The 22,581-nt window shown below is 51.3% G+C and overlaps 10 protein-coding genes across 10 annotated transcripts; 4 read left to right on the top strand and 6 right to left on the bottom strand.

Moving 5' to 3' along the window:
* Positions 1 to 641: 641 nt before the first annotated feature.
* Positions 642 to 2,294, top strand: CDR (Coenzyme A disulfide reductase; the record flags this gene model as incomplete). The annotated part of the gene is made up of 1 exon (XM_014686509.1): positions 642 to 2,294. The coding sequence occupies one exon, from the start codon at positions 642 to 644 to the stop codon at positions 2,292 to 2,294; it is 1,653 nt and encodes a 550-aa protein (XP_014541995.1).
* A 225-nt stretch (positions 2,295 to 2,519) lies between these two features.
* Positions 2,520 to 3,449, bottom strand: G6M90_00g003380 (uncharacterized protein; the record flags this gene model as incomplete). The annotated part of the gene is made up of 2 exons (XM_066129551.1): positions 2,520 to 3,299; positions 3,372 to 3,449. 2 exons carry the CDS (start codon positions 3,447 to 3,449, stop codon positions 2,520 to 2,522), a joined length of 858 nt encoding a protein of 285 aa, XP_065985640.1.
* A 942-nt stretch (positions 3,450 to 4,391) lies between these two features.
* On the bottom strand, positions 4,392 to 4,707 carry G6M90_00g003370 (uncharacterized protein; the record flags this gene model as incomplete). The annotated part of the gene is made up of 2 exons (XM_066129550.1): positions 4,392 to 4,561; positions 4,632 to 4,707. 2 exons carry the CDS (start codon positions 4,705 to 4,707, stop codon positions 4,392 to 4,394), a joined length of 246 nt encoding a protein of 81 aa, XP_065985908.1.
* Positions 4,708 to 6,441: 1,734 nt separating this feature from the next.
* On the top strand, positions 6,442 to 6,888 carry G6M90_00g003360 (uncharacterized protein; the record flags this gene model as incomplete). The annotated part of the gene is made up of 2 exons (XM_066129549.1): positions 6,442 to 6,496; positions 6,587 to 6,888. 2 exons carry the CDS (start codon positions 6,442 to 6,444, stop codon positions 6,886 to 6,888), a joined length of 357 nt encoding a protein of 118 aa, XP_065985616.1.
* A 945-nt stretch (positions 6,889 to 7,833) lies between these two features.
* FUM15_1 (Cytochrome P450 monooxygenase FUM15) lies at positions 7,834 to 9,541 on the bottom strand (the record flags this gene model as incomplete). The annotated part of the gene is made up of 2 exons (XM_014686507.1): positions 7,834 to 9,196; positions 9,255 to 9,541. The coding sequence occupies 2 exons, from the start codon at positions 9,539 to 9,541 to the stop codon at positions 7,834 to 7,836; spliced, it is 1,650 nt and encodes a 549-aa protein (XP_014541993.1).
* Positions 9,542 to 11,430: 1,889 nt separating this feature from the next.
* On the top strand, positions 11,431 to 12,399 carry SRY1 (L-threo-3-hydroxyaspartate ammonia-lyase; the record flags this gene model as incomplete). Its single annotated transcript, XM_014686506.1, has 1 exon — positions 11,431 to 12,399. The coding sequence occupies one exon, from the start codon at positions 11,431 to 11,433 to the stop codon at positions 12,397 to 12,399; it is 969 nt and encodes a 322-aa protein (XP_014541992.1).
* Positions 12,400 to 12,477: 78 nt separating this feature from the next.
* atA_0 (6-methylsalicylic acid decarboxylase atA) lies at positions 12,478 to 13,808 on the bottom strand (the record flags this gene model as incomplete). Its single annotated transcript, XM_014686505.1, has 2 exons — positions 12,478 to 12,903; positions 12,963 to 13,808. The coding sequence occupies 2 exons, from the start codon at positions 13,806 to 13,808 to the stop codon at positions 12,478 to 12,480; spliced, it is 1,272 nt and encodes a 423-aa protein (XP_014541991.1).
* A 378-nt stretch (positions 13,809 to 14,186) lies between these two features.
* CHKA (Choline kinase alpha) lies at positions 14,187 to 15,323 on the top strand (the record flags this gene model as incomplete). The annotated part of the gene is made up of 1 exon (XM_014686504.1): positions 14,187 to 15,323. One exon carries the CDS (start codon positions 14,187 to 14,189, stop codon positions 15,321 to 15,323), a length of 1,137 nt encoding a protein of 378 aa, XP_014541990.1.
* A 437-nt stretch (positions 15,324 to 15,760) lies between these two features.
* eqxH (Cytochrome P450 monooxygenase eqxH) lies at positions 15,761 to 17,570 on the bottom strand (the record flags this gene model as incomplete). Its single annotated transcript, XM_014686503.1, has 5 exons — positions 15,761 to 16,185; positions 16,241 to 16,846; positions 16,905 to 16,973; positions 17,035 to 17,143; positions 17,193 to 17,570. The coding sequence occupies 5 exons, from the start codon at positions 17,568 to 17,570 to the stop codon at positions 15,761 to 15,763; spliced, it is 1,587 nt and encodes a 528-aa protein (XP_014541989.1).
* A 3,759-nt stretch (positions 17,571 to 21,329) lies between these two features.
* G6M90_00g003300 (uncharacterized protein) lies at positions 21,330 to 22,124 on the bottom strand (the record flags this gene model as incomplete). The annotated part of the gene is made up of 1 exon (XM_014686502.1): positions 21,330 to 22,124. The coding sequence occupies one exon, from the start codon at positions 22,122 to 22,124 to the stop codon at positions 21,330 to 21,332; it is 795 nt and encodes a 264-aa protein (XP_014541988.1).
* Positions 22,125 to 22,581: the final 457 nt, after the last annotated feature.

Here is a 22,581-nt window from a genome sequence, read left to right as displayed (position 1 = left end):
CAACTTCTCCAGCTCACCCCTATCGTGGGATGGCAAATGACTCACATGATATAGTCTCTCAAGAAACTAAAGAGTACTTTAGCCACATCAGTTGCGAATAGCCTTAGACCCCTTTGAGAGGTCATGGAAATCATCACTCAGTCCACCAGGCCCATGTTACGGTTCAGTACGATGTAGCCTTGAGATGGTTGACAACTGTCGTAACTCTTCCCCTGGGGCCTGCAGTGTAACAGCACGGTGACCCACGACAGATTATCACCGCGTCTTCCACTAACACATGACGCTCATCAAGACGACACTCATGTTGTTCATGTTTGATACTCTCTTTATGAGTAAAATGGCTCGATTCGGTAGAGTGCGACATGAAGCTGTGGCGGCAACCTCACACACCGAGCCTGAATTCGCGTGCGCCACTACATGTAAACCGTATGACGAAACGCCATTTGGAGGCATCAAGAATGTATATCGCCAGGCATCACACCACCATGACATGACTTGGCCATTCCGACGCGAGTCTTGGCTTGATATACGTATATATAGATCTATGCTGCGTTTTGTCCCACCGCTGTCCGTCTGATGAATCGTAGCCATTTCTCAATCCTGCGGCACAACTGAAACAAAATACTATTCAAACCGTCGACATGTCAAAAAAAGTCATCATAGTCGGTGGCGTCGCCGGTGGCATGTCAGCAGCCACCCGGCTGCGTCGCCTCGATGAATCCGCAACGATTACGGTATTCGAAAAAGGCCCTTATGCCAGCTACGCAAACTGTGGCATACCGTACGCTCTCGGAAACGTCATCAAGGACGACGATGCACTCATTCTGCACACGCCAAAGTATTTTAAGGAGCGTTTCAACATTGACGTCTACCTCAACACTGAAGTCACCGAAATTGACCGCACAAACGAGAAAATCAGCACACGAACCGTCGGCGGAACCGAGATTCGCCAGTTCGACTACGACAAGCTCATACTATCTCAAGGCTCTCAGGCAATTCGGCCTCGGATTGAAGGAGAAGCCCAGAGCCATGTGGTCACCCTACGAACCCCACAGGATCTCCAACAAGTCAGAGGTATCATGTTGGACAGAGACGTCTGCAGTGTATGCATCATCGGCGGCGGCTTCGTCGGCCTCGAAGCCGCCGAAAACCTGCGAGCCATGAACTTCGCAGTCTCCATTATCGAGCAACTGCCCCATGTCCTGCCTCCCGTGGACGCAGACATCGCAGAGATTCTCCACGCCGAGCTCAAGCGCCACGGGGTAGACGTCTTCCTCCACGACGGCGTGCGGAGAATCGAGCGGTCGCACGTGGTCCTCGCCAGCAACGGGAGAGAGATCCCCGCCGAGCTGGTCATCCTCGCGGCCGGGATGAGGGCGAGGACAGGCCTCGCAAAGCAGGCCGGTTTGGAAGTCGGACCGCGCGGGGTCAAGGTCGATTCGCACATGGAAACCTCGGACGAGGACGTATACGCCGTGGGGGACATGGTCGAGACGGAGCACGCCGTCTTGAAGCAGCCGCGCGTAGTTGCGCTGGGCGGGCCGGCGAACCGGCAGGGACGGCTTGCGGCCGACGACATGTCCGGCAAGCTGGTGCACTACCGCGGCAACATTGGCACCGTTGTCTGCAAGGTGTTTGATCTGACTGTTGGCTTTGCGGGCCTGTCGGTCTCTGCGCTGCGGGATGCCGGGCGAGAGCCTCTCTGGGTGACGGTGCATCCGCCGAGCCATGCCGTCTACTATCCTGGCTCCCATGCCATTACGATAAAGGCGGTTTTTGAGAAGAACACGGGGCGGATTTTGGGCGTACAGGCAGTGGGCAGAGCAGGCGTGGATAAACGTATTGATGTGTTGGCGACGGCGATACAGGCCGGAATGACCGTGTTTGACTTGGAACATCTGGAACTTGGCTACGCGCCGCCCTACAGCTCGGCCAAAGATCCAGTTAATATAGTTGGGTTTGTGGCGTCAAACTTGATGCGCGGGGATTACCGAATCGTACACGCCGAGGATCTCAGCTTGAAGAAGCTGAGCGATTGGCAGGTTGTCGATGTTCGGTCTGCCGAAGAGTTCGCGACGGGCCACCTCCCGAACGCGGTCAACTTGGCCATTGACACGTTGAGGGATCGTGTAGACACCCTGGATAAGGCAATTCCAGTACTTGTGTACTGCTACGTGGGTTATCGCGGATACTTGGCCTACCGGATCCTCAGCCAGAAAGGATTCAATGTGGTAAATCTTGATGGCGGGCTCAAGGCAGTCATTGATGGAGGGTTTAAATTACAATCTTCTTGATCTGTCTTTTTTAGAGGTCGGTGCAAAGCTTTCAGAAGAGCAGTACGTATCCTACAAATGGATGAATATTTCTTCTCATCGACCTCATCACGAAAATACAGCAGATACACAATGGCGTATTGCCGTGATTGTGACGCTAGCAACAGTGCAATATTGTAAACAGCTCCTCTATATTTATCCAGTATAGCTCACTGTCTTTTCTGTATACAACTTGGTCATCGGGCCTCAGTACTCCTGCGTGACGGGGTTGTTGCCGCTCCATGCCATTTGCCATTCCGTCCATGCATGTCTTATCGCCCTCAACTCACTACCAAGAAGGCGATTTTCCGTATGCAGCGCCAACAGCCTGCGCCTGGCAAGTCGCAAAGTCGACCCTTTGCTCTGGTTCTTGGTGCCACGGTCTGCGAAGCCCGCCGACGTCATATCCTTCTCACTTGTACAGTCTGCAAGCGCATCCAGCAGCAGCTGAAACTCGTTGTTCAACCTGCTGCGATAGTTCTTCTCTACTTGGTTGTGACAGCCCCGCAGCCGGTGATTTTTTTCACCAGCAGCAGGACTATTTTTGAAACATCCGTCATCGTCGTCTACCTTTGTGTTGCGCGCTGCCCTCTTGCGGCGTGTTCTTGGGCGTCTGTCTTTCGTGGGATGTGTCTCGGTGGAATCCATAGCTGTGGACGTGGAGCTATTCCGCTGGTCATTGGAAAATTGTGTCGGATGGATTTGACCGCAAGGTTCTTGTATGGGTTTGAGAGGCAGTGCCTCTTCAGGAGGTGAGGTATCGTTGGAGTTGGAGCAAGTAGAGGACTCCGATATAGATGTGCGCTGATAGTGATTTAAAGACAGATCAGATACCAGGGAAGGGTACGGAAGGCGAATGAATTGGTCCATCTCTTGGCCGAACTCGGAGCCAGGTTCTTTTATGCATGGAATGGCACCACTATCGCCGGTGTTGAACAGGTTTGGCGTGGAACCAAATGCCTCGTTGGGTTGATATGAGTACTCGTCCTGGTGTGAGACGTAAACATGGGTGCTCAAGTAAAATGCAAAATACGTATGGACAGGGCCCGGCCATCTTACCAGCAAGCTATTGCATTCACCCATGTTTCCCAGCCAAGCGACGCCGGCCTCATCCATGTCTATCCAATCCACGTCCATCTTTGGCAGGGGATGTTTGGTCGGTGTCTTTGCCGGCGCAAGCAAATATCCTGAATACGACTTTACAGCCTGAGGACAGTTCACAGCTATTTTTCTATTCTGTAGTCGACTTGTCTTTAAAATTGCGGTGAGTTTCGCAGTCATTTATATTTCAACACTACGTACATGTAAGTGGCGATACGCTTGCCCACACCAGAAAAAACTTGATGGATGCCTGGGCGGATCTGGACGCAAGTGCCCGCTGGTTCCCGACGTCAACTGCCAAAGATGGAGAAAAAGCCCGATGGTTCGATTTTCCCACATGGATAACCACTCGCAGGTAGACCTATTACACCAGACCATGTGGCGTCCGGGTCCAGAACTTTAACCAAGTTCCAGACTCTGCCCCAGAGTTTACACGCCTCTAGGTCAACCCTGCACTGCATGTGTACTTACTCTTGTCCATTAGCATGGTCCGAGGGCGTCGAGGAATCGCCGAGGGGCTCATTGTCAGAGAATCATACTTCAGTTCTCATTTCCTATGTCATTTCCTATCTTAAAGCCTCTTTACACGCAATCTGGTCAAAGTTACTTTTCTCAGTCCAGATTAACCTTTAAAACTACGTCAAAAGCACCCAATACGTCCAGCCATAGGCAGTAAGTATTTACCCACTCGGTGGCGTAGAATAACGTGGAAGTGGGCAATAATACTTGATGCCTCCCGCTATACAGCGCGCACTGGCTACTACCACTGCGATCGCACTGTTACGCAGTACATTTTCCCTGGAACGGTCTAATATCCCCTACAAGGGGTCAACGGGAAACTCCAACAAAGCAAAAAGTATATTCAGAGGTATATAAAAAAACCCAACTCCCAGTAATTATCTTCCAGCACTCCTTGCTCTTAACGCGTGCTGTTTTATGATAAACGCCAAAGACATGGTATATACGATGACACCAGCTTCATTTCCAACTCAGGAAATTTAATATGTTTGTCCTTGGGTCAGGGTGGCCCTGGAAGGTTTTCTGCCTGGAAGCTTCACTCTCCGGTGTATTATATGTCGCGAAGAAGCGGTCCATTGTGTTGGAGTTGGTGACGAGCTGTGACCGAACATAGGTGGCGACACCAAGGGCTGACACACGATTTATGTTAGTAAATAGCCCATTATCGAGAAAGCGATGCGGCAAGACGCAGAGACCAACCTGAAGTGCCAAACATGAGTCCCAGCAACGGCTTGCGGAAACGGGCGGTGGCGACGGCTCTAACTGGCGCAGACATATTGAGGCTTGAATGGCATAGAATGGTGTATTAAAATAAAAGGTGGTGTTTCCAGATGCGGATTACGCTGTCAAGAAAGAGTAATCTTTGAGTAGTCTCTTGGTCTAAAGTTACTGTATGCAGAGACAAAATGCATTCTGAAACCTGTATTCGTCGAAATACTTATATCTGAATGCAACTCTGAGGATTCCGGCCGGAGCCCGTTGACACACGGGGTGGTTTGCGGCTTGCTCCGGAGTGGAGACGACGGTGGTGTGATGCAGCGCTGCGTAGCCACGCCGGGTGGTGTGACGCGACGATGAATCTTCGCGAGCTGCTCCTGACTTGAGCACCCTCCTGTCAGCTCCAGTACGAATCGAGTAGGGCCCGGGGGCCGGTGAGCGGAGAACAAGTCCAGATGTCGTCTTGAGGCGCGCCTTGGCTGGCGTGCAGAGCGCCCACGTGGACGGAGCGAGGCATCGTAATCGAACGATATGACGACTAACATGGCGCGCATTGGGAATGTTTTGCAACCATTTTATTTTTGGCCCGTTCTCTATAGAAAATTTTGCCAAAGTCAGCCAACACTGTCAGGCACCTGCGGTCTGGCGTCGCCACCGAGGAGTCAGGACGGCCAACCCACGTACCTTGAAGTTTGAACCTTTGAGCCGGATGACATATGCATCGTCGCTGGTATTTGCAACACCACCGTCAGCGTGGTGCTCAATTCTGAAGCCACGCGAGGATTTGACTCCCAAGCATGTCGACCCACGCTCTATACTTTTTCAGCCCTTCTTGGCGAGCCAATTATGGGCAAGAAGTGGCGTGTCAAAATCAGCAATTATACGACGTTTGGTAAACAAGGTGCTGCCCTTTCTATAAAGAAGCAGTGCTGGTCTGAATACTGGCCGCAGGGATCGAGATGCATCATGGCTTGTTCGAGCTCGTTGAGCTTGGTCGTGTTCCCAATGGGACGATTGTAGACTGCAAGTGGCCAAATTTGGCACACCTGTCAAGGCCCGGAAAGTTTATTGGCATGCGGGGACTGTCGGAAGATCTGGAACACCCCTGTTGGGCCGGAGATCATGTAACACTGTCGTCCTGGTTAATCTTGGTGTTGTACACCCACTGTACGTATTGCTCGTGAGTGGCCCGCCACCACTCGCCCTAGTTATACAACGTAGGATTTACTGACCATTCGATGCCATATGCTCCAATTATACAGCGACCAGCGGCAGCCGCATACGGTGCCACAGCCGTGCGCCATGATTCCACGAACACGGGGCGGGCGGCTTTGGCTCTTTGCCAGACACATCGCGGATACTCCTTCGTATGCTTCATGTCGTAGGTCAAGAGGAAGTTTTTGGAATCAGAACTCGAGCTGGAAATCGGATTCACCGACCATCAATGTCTTCGCCTTCTCTCTCAGCCCTCGACTCGTCAACTGAGAATTTCACATCAGATGGCTGTGACCACAGAACAAGTCACTCAAATAAGTCAAAACTATTCGAAAGGCAATGCAGTTGCACGATTGAAGCATGGGAAGGAGCAGAGATCCGGGACAGCGGAGGAATAATATCGCGGACGCTTGCTTACTATTTGCCATTTCGCCCCAAACTAGGAAAGCTAGGTCAGGTCAGCAGTAGCAGCAAAATTACCTCACTCCCGTTGTGTTGGACGACTCTTCCCACCATCTTTCCGAAAAACACCACCAACTCCGTTTCTTTTCGTCGGGAGCCATTCATCGCCGTCGTAATGGCTACTTCTACCGCTACCCTGGCGCAGGTCGCCGCCGAGCAGGAGCCCCAAGGTTCTCCTGAAGCAGTGTTTCCCTCCACTATGCGCCTAGATTGCAGGAACATAGAGCTAAGTAGATGAAATTTCAGAATCCCTTATACAGTGACCAACTTTTTCGCGTACGAAAAGGTCGCAGAGACCGTCTTCGCCAGCCTGGGGGATAAGTCGAAGCTGTCGGATGGTACACAGACCGTTGTTAACCTGGGATCCGGCCTCATTGCCGGCTTCGCCGCAGCCATTATCTTTCAACCTGCTGATACCGTGCTTTCCAAGATTAACAAGACCACAATGCCAGACTGCGATATATTGAGCTTGGAGTGGGAGGCTGCATGCGGCACTAATACCCCCCTGTCCACAGTGTCGTTTACTCACCATCACCAGGTACGAAGCAAGTTACTCGCTTAGGCCCAGGCTCCTGGAATGCATAATCCAAGGCTTCTTCCCATTGACGCAGACCGTATTTACCCGTCACTTCTATCCCACTACGCTTGCCGATAGGCAGCATCCCCGTCTCGATTAAGCGAATGAGCTCATCGGCCTGCTTCCTGGTGTACATGAAACTGTCCTTGATAGTAATGCCTTGAAACAAGATGAGCATATAAGGGAGCTCAAAATTCCCGCAATGCCCCCCATAACGCTCATTCGTCCACGAGGTCGCAGGGCCCTGATAGTGGCCATCATGTAAGTCGAGTTCGTCGCAGATTGAGAGGACATGTCTATTTATTCCTCCCGCATTCCTTCCCCGCATCTGGCTTCTGCTGGCGATGAAGGATATATCATGCTGCCGCTGACGTCCCCAATACTGCAAGTATGTTCGTCACAGTTCCTGCAAGAAGGGGCGTGGACAAAGTATCAGCAAAGTCTCCAACAAGGAGTCTTAGGCGTCAGAATTTTGCCGCCTTTGTTAGAGCTCTTTGCAGTACACGTTCTATCTGATAACTCACTGTATGTTGATCGGTCTAGGCTGGTCAAAGTGCGGCCACGCAGACCGGTCTGTGGAACAGTCAACTTGACGCTGGTGTTTCCAACACCCGAGCTAACAAAGCTGCAATGATATAGCAGTTTCGAGATGAATCTGGGCTTAAATCGGGCTCCACTAGGCAGAGCAAACTCTCCCATAACGGCATTGCTACGCTGTTCCAAGGCAGTCCAAGTCCGGCAATTCCTGATTTTCGGGACAGGATAACTTGACACTACCGCTTGGGTTGCCTCACCTCAAGTTCGTTTACACAAATATTTTGTAAAGTTATATTTCAAAAGACAGTACAAAGCAGAATTCGTTGTTATTTCCAATAAATGCAGTCTCTGGGGCCTGTCCCGTCCATGTTTCGCATACAAGGTCTTTTCTTCTCACCAGCCCTCAACAACTCGTACCAGCATGTGCATTCCGCCTTTGGGCTTTGCCACCACACTAGGATCAATCTTGATATTTCTCTCGTCCAACAGAGACTTGTCCTTCAATTCAAACGAAAACCTTCCAATCCAGGCGGCCACCAGACAGGCAAGCTCGGATTTCGCAAAGCTACCACCGATACAACTATGTGGTCCATGAAGAAACGTCATAAAGGCATAGTTGCTGGTCGCTCCGCCGCTCGCAGCATTGGTAGCGCTCGTTCCGCCCTGCTCTGGGCTCAGCCAGCGTTCAGGCTTAAACTCGTACGCATCGGGCCCCCAGAGTGTGGGATCAGTATTAGTCGCCCACGGAACCAGCACCAGCAGGGTGTCTCGGGGAATGAACTGGTCCTGAACAGTGGTATCACCGGTTGATACGCGGACAGTCTGCGCCACGGGGCTATGGATTCGCAGGACTTCGCTGCACACAGCATTCAGGTATGGTAAGTTATCGATATCAGCGCTTGTGATGTCGGTATCACTATCAGCAGAGGGCAGGTGCTCGCGTATCTCTTTTCTGAGACGCTCCTGCATGTCTGGGTACTTTGCCATAAAGTACGTCGCCCAGATCAGCGACGATGCGGTCGTCTCGTGTCCCGCAGAGAGAAACGTCATCATTTGGTCGACCAACGTGTCCTCGGAGAAGAGCTGGCTCCTGAGTGCGACGGTGAGAATGTCGAGCCCGGCATCTTCCTTGTTGGCCAGCAAGCCTCTCTTCTTGCGGATCAAGTCGCGAGACACGGCGCGGATGTGTTTCGAGGCTTTGTTAGCGTTCCTGACTCGGCCCAAGGGAAGGTTATGCATGATCAGGTCGGGAAGGAACGCGGTGAGTCCGATGAGAGGCATGTCCGCAGGAGATGGCTGCAGGAACTCGTAGCTCTTGGCCAGTGGGCTGTTTGGATCCTTGATTGAGCCAAAGTCGACTCCCACGCCTGCGAGGCCGATGATGTCCAATGCGCAGCGGGCAGTCCATGAGGAAATCTCCATCTCGGCGAGGCCCTTTTCATCGCATTCGGTTGTCATTGCCTTCACTGCCTCCTTGGATTTTAACCAGAAGAGAGGATACAGGTCCTTGATGTGGCGGAACGAAAAGGCCGGCAGCATGTCCCGGCGCTGCTTTTTGTGCTCGTCTCCTTCGACAGTCAGCAGCCCCCAGCCAATGATGAAGGCGAGAAATCTGCGAGCAAATTTGGGCTTCTCAAAGCTGTAGCACTTTGTGACGAGAATCTCGGATAGGGCCTGTGGTGAATTCACAATGACCATTTCCTGATTGCCATGCCACAAGACGCGGAGCATGCCGTTGTTGGGATTCTCTGCGATCCTGCATACTTTTCTTTCAGCATCGCATGTGTCGACTTGGAAAGAACGAGTCCTCTTACCATTTCTTTGCCAAATAGCCTGGGCCGTACTTTCTAAGCTCGATACCATGGCCAACTAGAGGCAATCCGCCTTTTACTCTCGGCAGATTGCGAATGGGCGACAGGAAGAACGGGTAGATCAGGACGGCATAAAACAGGAACAGGGAAATTTGTCCAAAGTAAAGGGCAAAGAAGACTTGGAGAGCCTGGCCATTGCGCTCGTATAAGTGCAGTAATTTCGGTACGGCACAGCCAACGAGGCTGATGCCAACCATGTACTTGAGCGGAATGTGCCGTATACCTGTCATGTTGCAAAATGCCTCTTGGTGAACATGTAAGTGGCGGTCGGTGTCAGGATGGGAGGTGTGGTGCCGTGAGAAATTAGATATAAGTTGAAGAACACGGTGTCTGCGGGGTGCGGCTTGGGGGGCCGGGGCGGGAACGGCGTCTGATGTTCGGCTCCGGCTCCGGCCCCGTGCGTTGCGTGTGCGCAAGTTGAAGCATGAAACGTCGATATCCAGGCCGAATCCCGATGCACCTCTTTCCTGGGGAGACGACGCACGTGTATGACGGTGCCTTGACAGAGACGGTACTCGCAGCCTAGGCCTCCTCGAGGTCCCTAGGCGTGCTGGTTTGGTCCACGGCACTCTCCAGCATTTCCCCCACACGCTGCAAGATCCCGAACGTCATCCTCCCGAATACCTCCAGGTATGCCACGACAAATCCCCGAAGGAAGTTGTCGCAAAAGAATTGCCACCTTTCGCCAGGAGGGCGGGAGACGCTTGCTAAGAGGTGGTTGGCGATGCATCCCACCAAGCCCATGAAAGAAAAAAACAAGTAAAACTGCAAGAGGTAGCAAGATCTATAATTGGTACCACATTGTGTTAGCCAGAAAGACAATCATGATGATCACGTCATGTGCTCGCGTGGTCCATTGTGGGGAATGATGGAGAAGAAGAAAAGTGTGACACGGCCAGGGTGACTGGGCTTGACATGTCGTTTTCAATTCAAATTATAATAATCGACTTTGGGGTATCAAGGGTCCTTGGATTCCGCAAGGCCTTGGGGGACCCGAGGTTCGGTGTGGACTAGGAGGGAAACCCAAGAAGAGAGAATACTGACTCGAAAAAGGATGCGATGGAATGAAATATCCAGGTTATAAAAGTGAGAGTAGAATAAAAAAGATCGCGTATAGATAAAAGCATAAGAGACAATATACTTATTACAGCCATATTGGCTCAATAATAATTTATCAAGTCGCGAGGAAGAGTAGTAAAGCTGCGTGTATTAAGGCGGTCAGATAGCGTTGGAGTGTGATTCTACAGAAATAAGACCGTGCAGGTATTTACAAGTTTTTGGCGTGGAGAGTATTTATAAATATTACATGTATTACATGTAGACTTTTTAGGGTTTTCGCTAAAGGTCTTGTCAGTTTACCTCAAGTGCTAGCAAACTGTCAAGTGCACTAAACCAAAGAACCGTAATAGACTACGCCACATGCCATAAATACACCAGATATATTACAACATTCTAAAAACTGTAATTCTTGCGCCTAATATTACGAGTTCAGACCTAGATTATAATACCAGGAATATTAAGGTGGGAGTTATTTCGCTTTGTAGTCAAATAAGATTACAAGTATAATACAAGTATCGTGCAAGCGTAAAATCTGAAAATATAGTATTAGGCTGTACCAGGCCAAGAATAGTAAGACACCAAAAAAATAGACTGTCGGTTCACGTATCGTGACGCGCTAAACGTACTAGCGTATAATTAAAGGAAAATACAAGTAACTTTAATTACTTATAAAATAATCTAATTAAAATCCCTTTTAAGTTATAATTTATAAGTTATTACTTATAAAAGTAATTTATATTAATTAAATATATTAAAATATTTTTAATGAATTTTTAATTTATTTATTTTTGTTATAAAAAATTTAATAAGTTATTGAAGTACAAATAATATATATATTAAATTATTATAAAAATTATAATTAAATTATAAAAACTTAAAACTAAAAACTTAATCAACTTTATAACCTCTCCTGCCTAGAGCGCTTTTTTTATCGGATTCGCTACTACAGCCGCAACCTCCTATCCAACTCAAGTGTCAACAGTTCAAAAAAAGGCATCCTACACAAAACACCCACCCACCACCAGAACCTCGCACATCGACACGCCATCCAAGCGCCGCCATGCAGCCTACCTTTGCAGAAACAGCTGCCCAGGCGGTCCAGGCAAGGAACCGCATCCGCAGCCACATCTACCAGACGCCCGTGATCCCATCCCGCAAGAACAGCGACAGCAGCGCCACCAAGCTCTTCTTCAAGGCGGAAAACTTCCAACTCACCGGCTCCTTCAAGCTCAGGGGCGCCATGTCCAAAATGTCGGCCCAGCCGCCCGGCCGCAGCCAGCGGCTCATCACCGCATCCTCGGGCAACCACGGCATCGGGGCTGCGTGCGCGGCGCGCGCGCTCTCCAAGGACCTCACCGTCGTGCTTCCGGACGCCGTGGTCCCCGCGAAGCTGCGCAAGATCGAGTCGTACGGCGCGCGGGTGATTCTCCACGGCGCCGAGACGGGTCTCGCCGAGCAACACGCGCAGAAGCTCGCGGCCTCGGGGGAATACACCTACATCTCGCCCTACAACGACCCCGACATTGTCGCCGGCCAGGGGAGCATTGGGCTTGAGATCCTGGAGCAGTGTCCGGAGGTGGACAACATCTTCATCGCCATGGGCGGCGGCGGACTCATCAGTGGCATCGGGTCCGTTTGCAGGGCGTTTCAGCCCAGGACCAAGATATACGGTGTTTCGGCAGTCAACTCCATGGCCCTTGCCGAGTCGATGAAGGCGGGAAAGGTGGTGGAAACGGAGCATCTGGATACATTGGCCGAGGCTGTGGCCGGCGGCATGGATGAGGATTCCATCACGCTTCCACTGGCCTTGTCTGTTGTGGATGAGGTCGTCGAGTGCAATGAGGAAGACATCGTGGCTGCTTTGAAGGCGATTGCGTTGGAGGAGAACATGATTGTGGAAGGGTCCGCGGCTCTTGCGCTCGCCGGCTACAACAAGGTCGCGGACAAGGTTGCTGGCCAGACGAACGTTGTTGTCCTGTGTGGTGCCAACTTTGACCAACAACGCCTCCTCCGCCTCATCTTTGGGTAGCGGTGCTAATAATACTGACATGTCATTTTGTAAGGCTACTCGGGCGTACTTTGTATACCATTAAAGTTGGTCTATTTGCTAAGCTTGCTTTCGCAACCTGTCAAGATCTTCTGTCGCCTTTGCCAAGTCGGCTTGCAGATCGTGGGTCCAAATCCATTGGAACCTGCCCTTCGCGCTGGCCACAATCTTGGCTACATCATCTGCGCATTGCGGATGCGTCATGGTATACAAGAGCCCCGTGTCATTGCTTGTCCGGACGATTTCTTGGGCGCGGGGGCGACATATGGAGTCGTACACCTCCATGGCGGCAGGTATCTCTTGGTCGTCCGTAATTTGGCCCAACAGGTGAGATAGAATGAGAGCATCCTCGAAACACTGCCCAGCTCCCGCGCCCTGATGAGGAGTTGAGGCGTGAGCCACGTCTCCGAGCAGCACAATACGTCCATGGGTGTAAGTCGGAGTGGAAAGATGGTGGAAGAGTCCCCATCTCAACGGTTTAGCCCACTTTCAAGGAAACAGTTAGCGAGGAGCCCGGCATGGCTCGAGAGCAAAGCCATTCTCACCTCTAGTAACTCGAGCAGTCGTGGGTCGCAGCCATCAAAGTCGTTGCGCATGTCATCTCTGCTCACCTCCTGGGTTGAATGTGAATGCGTCCAAGGCTCATCCTTCTGTCTCCCTCCCAGAAAGTTGAAGCCACCCCCCGATAGGGGATATGCTGCGAAGTATCTGCCTTGCCCTATGAAGATCTTGCTGTCGTCTGCGTACTTTCCCAAAATTTCTTGTGCCTTGCCGGGAGGTACTAAGCCTCGATAGACATAGCGACCGCTGTATGTCAGCTGGACCTGGTCTGGAAACTGATGTCCCAGGACTGCCTGTCGAGTGATGCCTTTTCCGCCGTCACAGCCAACAACTGCGTCGAATTCGGCGGCCTGGCCGTCTTCAAAGCTCACCTGAACTCTCTTCCCGACCTGGCAAACACTGATGGCCTTGAATCCGAATCGGATACAGTCGTTTCCTGGAAGCAAGCTCTTCATCATTTCTAGTAGGTCTTTTCGATGGGCGCCGCTCCTAACAAAATCCTTTGACCCGACTGCGGCACCATGGAATCCCCTCGCGGCACCGAGTCCAGGCTCAGCAAGTAGGAAATCTGCAAAATTGTGCCGTTTCTCGGGAGACCGGTTCTTTATCGCTATTTTTTCATAGCCCTCCCGCAGCGCTGGATCAATGAGCGCCATGGCCCGCGTCGTGTTGGGACCGAGACTTATGCCAGCGCCGATGGCGTTCAACCCCGGTGCAGCCTCGTATATGGTGAAGGATACATGTCGATAGTTGAGGCCGATACCAAGCGCAAGGCCAGCGATTCCCCCGCCGATGATACCGACGTGAAGCCTTTCGGATCTTGGGTTCATTTTACATGTCCCGGCCGTCATACCATGGCCGCAGTCTGCGTGCCAGGAGAGAGTTGCATTTGGTTGGACTGCTTGGCTGAGATTCCCAAAGGAGGGGCAGGTTAGTCGCATTCCAGAAATGGACACAGCCCGAGTCGGTGCATCCTTGACAGATGAAGGCTTTAATGCAGCATGCCGGCCGGTTGACTCACACCTTGAGCTTGCAGCTTCTAGCTCCAGACGTCTGCTTGCGTCCTTTGTCCACTGCTGTACGGGAAACATATAAATACGCAGTAGAATAACTTCCGTCATCTCTTGCCCAAAAAAAAAATACATCTTTGGCGCACCTTGCATCTCGCAATTGCCCTCGCTGATCAATTATCCGCATAAGTCACCAAGATGCCGCCGCCAACACCAGTGCCGATAAAACTCCCTGAAGACGGAGTGCCAACGAAACAGATGGTCAGGGATATCATCAGCACCTTTCTCACAGAGGAATTGCCCTCGGTGAGCCCGGAGACTCTCACCATGTCATACAACGCGTCATTCGCCAACGCCCACTGTTCAGTAGAGCGGCCGCAGCCAAATTCAGACACGCCCACCGAGCCCTTGAAGGTCTTCATCAAATTCCACAAGGAGGCAGTGGCAGACATTGAAATTTTCAAGCATCTAGCACCGAGCAAGCAAGACGAGGCGCTTCTCTGCCACGAATTTGCGAAATCCGGTCTCGGGGCAAAAGTATACGGCTTCTTCAAACTGGCGGACGGAACCACAGGCAGAATCGACGAGTTCCTAGAGGCACGCACCCTGCAGCCAGAGGATGTCGAAGACGCCGCCATCCGAGCAGACGTTGCCAACGCCCTGGCAACGTTTCACACCACCAAGGCGCCGCTGCAGAAGACGCCCGTGAGTTTATACTATGAAGCCCTGACGGACGGGCTCAAGCGGTACCAGCACGCGGAGAAGCTGAAGCTCCTCGGCCGGCAAGCAGGCGTGCAAATAGACAAACTTGTCGACTACGACTTTGGGCCGCGCCTGCGACACGCCGTCGACAAGCTCACGTCCCTCGGCGCCAAGGCAGGGTGGTGCATCCACGACGTGCAGTTCATGAATGTCCTGGTCCGGCTTCACGCGAGGCCGGGCGAAAGCAAGGTAGCCCTCGTGGACTTTGAATTCGCGATGCGGAATTACCGCGCGCTGGATGTCGGCGGGCACTTTATGCAAAAGATGTTCAGGTGGTTCGACGAGGAGAGCAAGATTGCCGATTGCCGGAAATACACGCTGCGCGAGAAGAGGCATTTTTGCGACGAGTATGCCCGGCAGTGGAACGCATTGACTGGCGAGTGCGATACGGGGGAGCAGGTATTCCTCGAGTCCGAGTATGGATATTTGCTCGCCATCACCTTTGACATACACAACATGCTGTGCTTCATGAACGATGAGAATGACAGGGATCCTTTGAATCTCCTTGGCTTGAATAAGCTATTTGATGAGTTTGTGGAACAGTGTCACAAACTTGGGTTGGATAGTCAATAGTGCAAATATGGACCAGTGACCTGTTACATTCTTCGATCGCGTCAATCAAAAGAATAGGCCTCGGCAAGTATATTGCGCCTTGGTGAGTAGTCTGTCATTTGCTGCGTTTGGCACACTATTTCAAGCCGATAAACAGATAATGAGCATGACCACCATTCTCAACAGTAATGGAACAATACACCACTTTGTATTGGTAATGTATGATGCTGAAAGTGGACAAAATTTAACCTGATTCTATGTTCTAATGCATCTCCCATCATATGCAATACCAGAACCCAATCCCAGACACAAGCCATCTATAAGTCTAAAGAAGAGGCAATAAAATTCATGATGTTTAGGTCATAAAACTTGGGTCATTTTTCAAGAGTCGTTATGCGAAAGGTGGTTGTCGCAGTGTACACAAATACGTATGGTGACGAAATGCTAAAAGTAAAAGCTCAGCTCAACTCAAACTCTTCGTTGCGCCGTCTGAACAGCAACTTCAACTTTGGGTTGATCCGCTTTGTCAACCCAATCGCCAGAGACGTCAAATCGCTGTCTGGAGCGAGTTTCCAGTCGTACTTGAGCAAAAGATGAGACAGCACAACTTTGCTAAGAATGGCAGCGAAGAATCTCCCTGGGCACGCCTGGGCTCCGTGTCCAAAGGCTAAGTGCTCTGGGCTTGTGTGAACCAGAGGTGCCTTTAGGGCTTGATCAGGCTGGCCGCGCATGCGATAGAAACGGTACATGTCGTAGGTGTTTGGAGATTCGTAGATATTGGGGTCGCGCATATGAGGAATATCTACAAAGACACGATCGCCTTTATGGATGCGCATCCCGTTGGGTAGTTGCATATCCTGCAAGGCGGCGCGATGCATGCCAACTAGTTGGTGGGTTAGTTATTAGCAATAGAATGATAAGTATACCGGCTAACATACAAACACCTGGGGGCTTCAAGCGAAGTGATTCTTTGATGGCACTGTCCAGTAATTTGAGGTTGTTTAAGGCGGCGGCCTGACACCCGTTGCTTCGAAGCTCAGCCACCAATTCTTGCCGAAGGGGCTCCAAAGTGGACGGGTCGCTGGCCAGGAACGAAATAGTATTGGTGACCAGCGCCGCCGTGGTATGAACAGCGGCAACATTGAGTACCATTTGCAGAGCAACAGGATCACACGTCAATTCTTCATTCTCGGAGTCAATCCAGTCCACAATGTCGTCGAACGCGAGAGCCCTCTCGCCAGACTCGCGGGCCTTTTCGCGGGCCTGGCGGCGCACATTAATAAGCGGCTCGATAAACTGACGCGCAGCTTGGTAGTCGTCGCGAGCTCGCCGGACAGTAGGGGAGAATCGGCGGATGAGTGGTCGAGCAAAACTAGGCGCCATATTGATCATGAAGGCGGCGATGACGCTGTTGACTGACCATTCTTTCATAATTTGAAGCCACCGTTCATCCCGGCATACTTCGTCGCCATCCCAAAAAAGACGAGAGATCATGCGTGCAACTACGTCGAGAAGATGCTGATGTATAGCAACTTCTTGCCAGTCTGCGGATTATTAGTTTGGGGGCTCCGGATTTGTAAGACAGCATTGTAATACACGTACTGACACCACCACCGAAATTATATTCAATGGCGAAGCTAGCTTCAGATGACATCTTGATGGGGATCGTGTCTTTGGCAGGTAACAATGTTAGTCGGCATATCCCTGAGAATGAGTGTTGGGAATGTCTTACTTAATGACCTTGTCAAACGCTTGGTGACCAACTTCGGAACTGTTTTGCAAGGGTCCGCAATGAGAGTATACGGCTCCAAACCAGGAGTTTTGCCATCGCCATCGAATTCCTGCATCTTATCAGCCACTGTGTATTGGCGGTATCCAGCGAAAACTTACGTCGGCGAAATACTTTGCAAAACTTAATCTATCTTCGGCGTTGAGGATCTCTGCGTAGGACGGTGGCAGGACAATAATTTCACGCGAGTTTGTGAGGAGCCGGAATGGGTTTCCGTTGGCTTTTTCCCTAGCCTTGTCTAGTTCGCTGATGCCGTTGAACAGAAAACGGATCTGCTTGACGATTTTCAACTCGTACCACTTGGGCGGGTTCGCAAGGGTGAAGTCGGCATTTTGTTGCGCGTGCCTCGACATGCGGAGGTAGAGAGCGACGAGGGCCAACAGGACAAAAGCCCACAGCCGAGCACAGTGAAGATGAGAGGATGGCGGCTCAGAGAGAGGCACGGGGTCAATCGACCCCAGGAGGGATTCAAAGGCCATTGTAGGGACGCGTTGCGGTCAGTGTCCCATGGTGCCAAAGTGCAAGAGCGCAATGTTGCAAAAGGTGGGTTTTCGAAGACACGAGAGTGAGAGCGGAAGCGCCGAGATGCTCAAGGCGACGAAGGTTCCAAGGGCGATGGCATCTTGGCAGACGAACTAGGCCGGCTGTTCAAGTGCTAGACGGCACCAGCATGTGTGATTGAAGGATGGGCAGGCAGGGTCTTTGCAAAAGCCACCCACATGCTTTAAAACTTGGGACTGGACTCGAAGTTTGAACAGCCGCCTTTCCCAGCTGCCACGGCCCCAACTCCCTCCCCATCTCTCCACCTGACTCGTCGATGCTTGTGCAGTAGTGCATGAATATCAGTTGAATCGTTGACCGTCGTACTTACTTAAGTAGCTACTTTATTTAGGCGCCGGCCCGGGAACATGGTAAATACGCCGAGAGGTCTCATGCGCTGCGGTGTGACGTCAACCACGGGAGTCGATGCGGTGTGACAGGATACAAGGCCATGCCATGCCGTGCCAATGGCTGATGGAGTTTCCAGCTGGTGCCTGGCCAAACGCAATCTCGCGTGGCAGAGTCTCAGAGAATGAAACATTGAGCATGGGGGTGCGGCTTATTGTCTAGAACCCAAGATCCAAGATGCATCAGGGGTCGAGGCCAGAGGGGCACTCCGCTCCGCTACGCGCACCTTTGACTCTTCTGTTCGCAAAACCGAGGCATCCTGTGGTGGCGATGGAAATATCCGCAGGAAATACCAGCCGACTTGGACTTAAACTAGCGAGTCCGCTGCAGAATGCCCGGCCGCAGAGTAGCTGCGCCGTACCTGGTACATGACCACTCTCAGCTCTTAGCACTCTGTGGGTTGGTGGAACCGTCGACCAGTCTGTGGACGGCAAGCGGGGCGCCGAGACATGTCGACATGATTTGCACTTGCCTCGCTTGATTGCCGCCTGTGTGCGCCTGTTTTCCACTTGCCGGCATGTTTATTATCATGTCAAGCTGGTTTCTGTTGCACAGGCTAAAACGTTCCGACCTTCGACTTTACGCGCCAAGTTCGGCGCACTGTACCCTAGTTAAGTAGGTGGGTAGGCAGGTAACGTATGTACTTGAGCATTCGCACTTTGCCAAGATGCTTAATTTACAACTCGGCAGTGTCAAATTCGGCATCCACCATCAACGATACGCTGGGACCATGCAAATACCGACGACGTTTACGATTTAGGAACTCCCCGAGACATGTTCGCATGGTGCACACAACCAACACTCGGCCGAGTCATCGGTGACACGGCCGAGCCTGTAGCCGTTGGTCGCGCCGCCAGCCACTGCAAGCCAGAAACGGCAACGTGACAACATGGCTCGTTGCTACGTCCAGTATTGGTTTCACAAAACGCCTCCAACCTGAGCGGCCCTGCACGCCTTGAATGGCCCTGTTTATATGCACCTTTCAATCCATCGGCTGCCCATCCATTGCACAAATACTATGCTACACCCGCCGTCGAGTCCTGGTGCAATACGGAGCGTGAGGCGAACTCAATGTTGCACACAGGATTCCCGTCCCAGAGCATGCTGCCACTTGTTCAATGGCAAATTATGAAACAACTCCTCGGTACGAGACCATGCTCGAAGGGTTGGGAGACAAAAATAAAACGACACCAAATACCGCTGAGCTCGAGGGTGCAAGACTGCCAATATTAGGAGATAAAATCCTAGGCCGCAAGTCGCGCGTCACAGCTCTACGACCGGCTGCATCTTAGGAGTCAGCCCGTCGACCCAACGAGTCACGAGAAATCTAGTCTGTCAAACGAACAGGCTTTCGGTTAATCCCCCGTTGGGTCCTTCGCTGGCTTGAAAGACAAATATCAGGCCGTCAAAGTCGCACCACTGCTGTGAGACGCAATTTGCATCTCCGGGGCGTAATGGGCCTCACTTGCCTCACCCCAACATTTACTGAGGTTTTGTTATCGGCTCCTTTGGTTTTGATACTATCCGATGATGCAACCTGGCTTTCGCACTACCCATAGCGCGACAACCGAACAATAAGCAATCTGCTGTCTGTGAAGGCATATATATATCTCTACCTAGCCATTCATCAGGGTACAACAGCATGTGAAGTACCAGACAGTATGTGAAAGGCTACTCCTGGTACTTCAGTTGGCCACATACCTACCCCTTTGCCCCCTGGCCTTACAATAGTGCCCAACCACACTCCTCGGCACTGGAAGCAATCGACTAGCCCAATGATTTTCTCTGTCCCATGTAAAGCCTTGTTCAACCCCAAGAAAAGGGCCACTACCGTTCCTTAATCATGTTATATAAAGGCAATATATGACCGACTACCTGTGACAAGGGTTCGATACGAAGGCTTGGAGCAGAAGTAACTCAATTCAATGATAATGTCGAAGGGTGTCAAAAGTCCTTGGTATTCCAAGAGGAAGAGAGAGAAGAGTGACCACTATATATACATGAAGGGAACATCCGCGTCTAGGGCTTCTGCCCGATTATGTGTTCAGTCTGTGTAGCCTCAAGGTCCTTTGTCGGCGAGAGTACCCTTTTGTCCCGCTACGTTGTTGTTGGGCCATTCCCGTGCAACACTACCCCTTTATCAAGAACTTGTTAGAGTGGCAACCAAAACTTGGTGACATACGTGAAATCTAGCTAAAACGCTTGAGCATCTGTAGGTCTTCTTATTCCATCACACGTACGTCTTATTAAACCAAGCCTTGATCTGGCCCAAACGAAAATTTCGGACCGTCTGCGGAGGATTTACCGGGTACTTGAGCATGACCAGGTCAGTCAACATATGCTGATCTGACATCAGATATGCCAATGGAACATTCTCTGTGATACGATGCGTGCTACCTTCTTTTCTTCGCCCTTGGTATCCCACCAACCATGAACTATGGAAATGGAATAATACCCATCTTTATGTACAGCTTCTCGCGCTACGATAGACTCTGCGATAGCTGGAAACCTGTCGGTTCCCAGAGACATAGCAGTTGAAGTCGCTGTCGTCGCGACAACTCACATCAGGGTTTATTTTGCTGGAGCTATGCTTTCAGGAGCGGCGATACCCAGTTCACGAGAAGCGGTTCTTCGAATTAAACTTGTGACTTCCATAACATGGGCTCTTCATCCTCAGGGGAGGCCATTTGAATCAAAACAGGGCCTGAAGAATCATCCCCAATTCTGGTTCATGAGACATAAGGAGGTGTGTACGATTAGAAGTCGGTGTAAACGGGCGATATTCAGGTACGCTCCAGTCAGAAAATAGCAACAGGAGTCTGTACACATATATACGCGCAAAACTTTTGTCAATACGAATGTAAGTGTAGATGGAATATCGCCATAGGTGCGTAAATCTTCCCCATTGTACTTTTTGCTTCCATTTTCTTCCATTCTATTCGAAACGGTCTGGTAAATGCACATCTAAACACATAAGGTCAACAAGGGAACCAAAAGCATACAGCCTCCAAGCAATGGTGCCTGTTCATTCAGGAACGTGCTTCACAGCAAGTACTTCAAATTAGCGATTAAAGGGATGATATTTGATACATGTACGGTATCCTGTACATCAAACATTGTCCCCAGCCCAAGCAAAGAATACGTACGTATACTGGTACAAGAGTACATGTGATGCGCCAAAACCCAAGAATACAAAATCCAAAACCCAAATCGTGTACAAGATAGAAATACAGTTTTGCCCGAGTCCCCCTCCCGGATCAGGCCAAAGTCTAGCCAGCACATGGTTTCACCTAAGGATCCACCTCACTCCCATTGTGCATATTCACGCGGCCGGTCCAAACCGCGCTGGAGCAAAACTCAGTGGGCTCTGAGACGAGCCCGATGCCGTGGATGCGCTGGCGCCGGTCCCTCTCCTCCCTGGGCGTCGAGTCGCGCGCCACGCACTGGGCGCATTCGAAGAGGACGCCGACGGTGTTGTACTGTCTGTCCCTCAGGGAAACGACGTGCGAGAGGACAGTCGTGGTGCGCTGGCCGAGGGTGGTTGTGGCGAAGTGGTTCATGCTCTTCCACTTGAAGCAGGACTGGCACAGGGCGGTGCCGGGTCGCGGCTCGCCGATGGTGTTGAGGGGGTGCACGCGCTTCATCATGGAGAAGGCGAGCTTGTTGTCCTGCTGCAGGAAACGGGCATCGCGGCTGGCCTTCATGCAGGGCACGCGGATCTTGCGCTCCTGGACGAGGTGCAGGAGGCGGCGACAGCTGAGGCCGAGGCAGAGGCGGTCGACGTCTTCGTCCATCTCCTCGATGATTTGGAGGCTGATTTCTGGCGGCAGGCGGAGGAAGGTGCCTGTGATGAGAGGGTCCTTGCGGGCGATGTTGGAGGGGACGACGAAGCGGGTGGTTTCGAAGCTGGCCTGGGGCTTGGAGAGGCGAAGCCTGGATTGGGAGAGCCCGGCGAGGTAGAGCTCGGCGCTGCTGAGCTTGGTGAGGCTGTTTGTTGTAGACGTGATGGCGAGGTCGGTCACATCCTTGGCGGGACGGGCTTCTTCCATCTTGGTGCTGTTGGATTCAGACTTGGTGGCAGACATTGTAGTGGTGATGAGCTGAAGTTGTGTTCAGAGTAGTCAGGTTTTGAAGAGATTTTGTTGCAGGATTGCCAAAATTTGCAAGAGATTGGAAAGGGTGCGGATGATGGTAAGCAGAAGATGAATCTGGCATCACAAATGGGATGGGTTGTGTCGTGTGTTTATACAAGAATCGAAATACTCGCCTGCATTAAGATTCATCTTCGAGCAGGCCGCGCCGGAGCTAAATTGTCGATTAGAGTTGCCGCGTGCATACATTATCTGGTGCCAAAAGATAGACGGGCCGGCACTTGTCGACTGAGGGCCACGGCTACGCCTATCCAGTTAGCTTAGTTGGCTGTATGTATTAACATTATGGTTTGGTCGTATTCTGCTCCTTGAAAAAGACCAAGTCTACAGTTTCATCAACGAAACGCTTGGAATAACGAAGAGACACTACTCCGAGAGTACTATTAGAAAT

The sequence above is a fragment of the Metarhizium brunneum genome, chromosome 1, assembly GCF_013426205.1.
Source record: "Metarhizium brunneum chromosome 1, complete sequence".
NCBI classification, from domain to species: domain Eukaryota; kingdom Fungi; phylum Ascomycota; class Sordariomycetes; order Hypocreales; family Clavicipitaceae; genus Metarhizium; species Metarhizium brunneum.
Note: the sequence above shows the minus strand (reverse complement) of the source record. Positions and strands in the feature narration are given on the sequence as shown.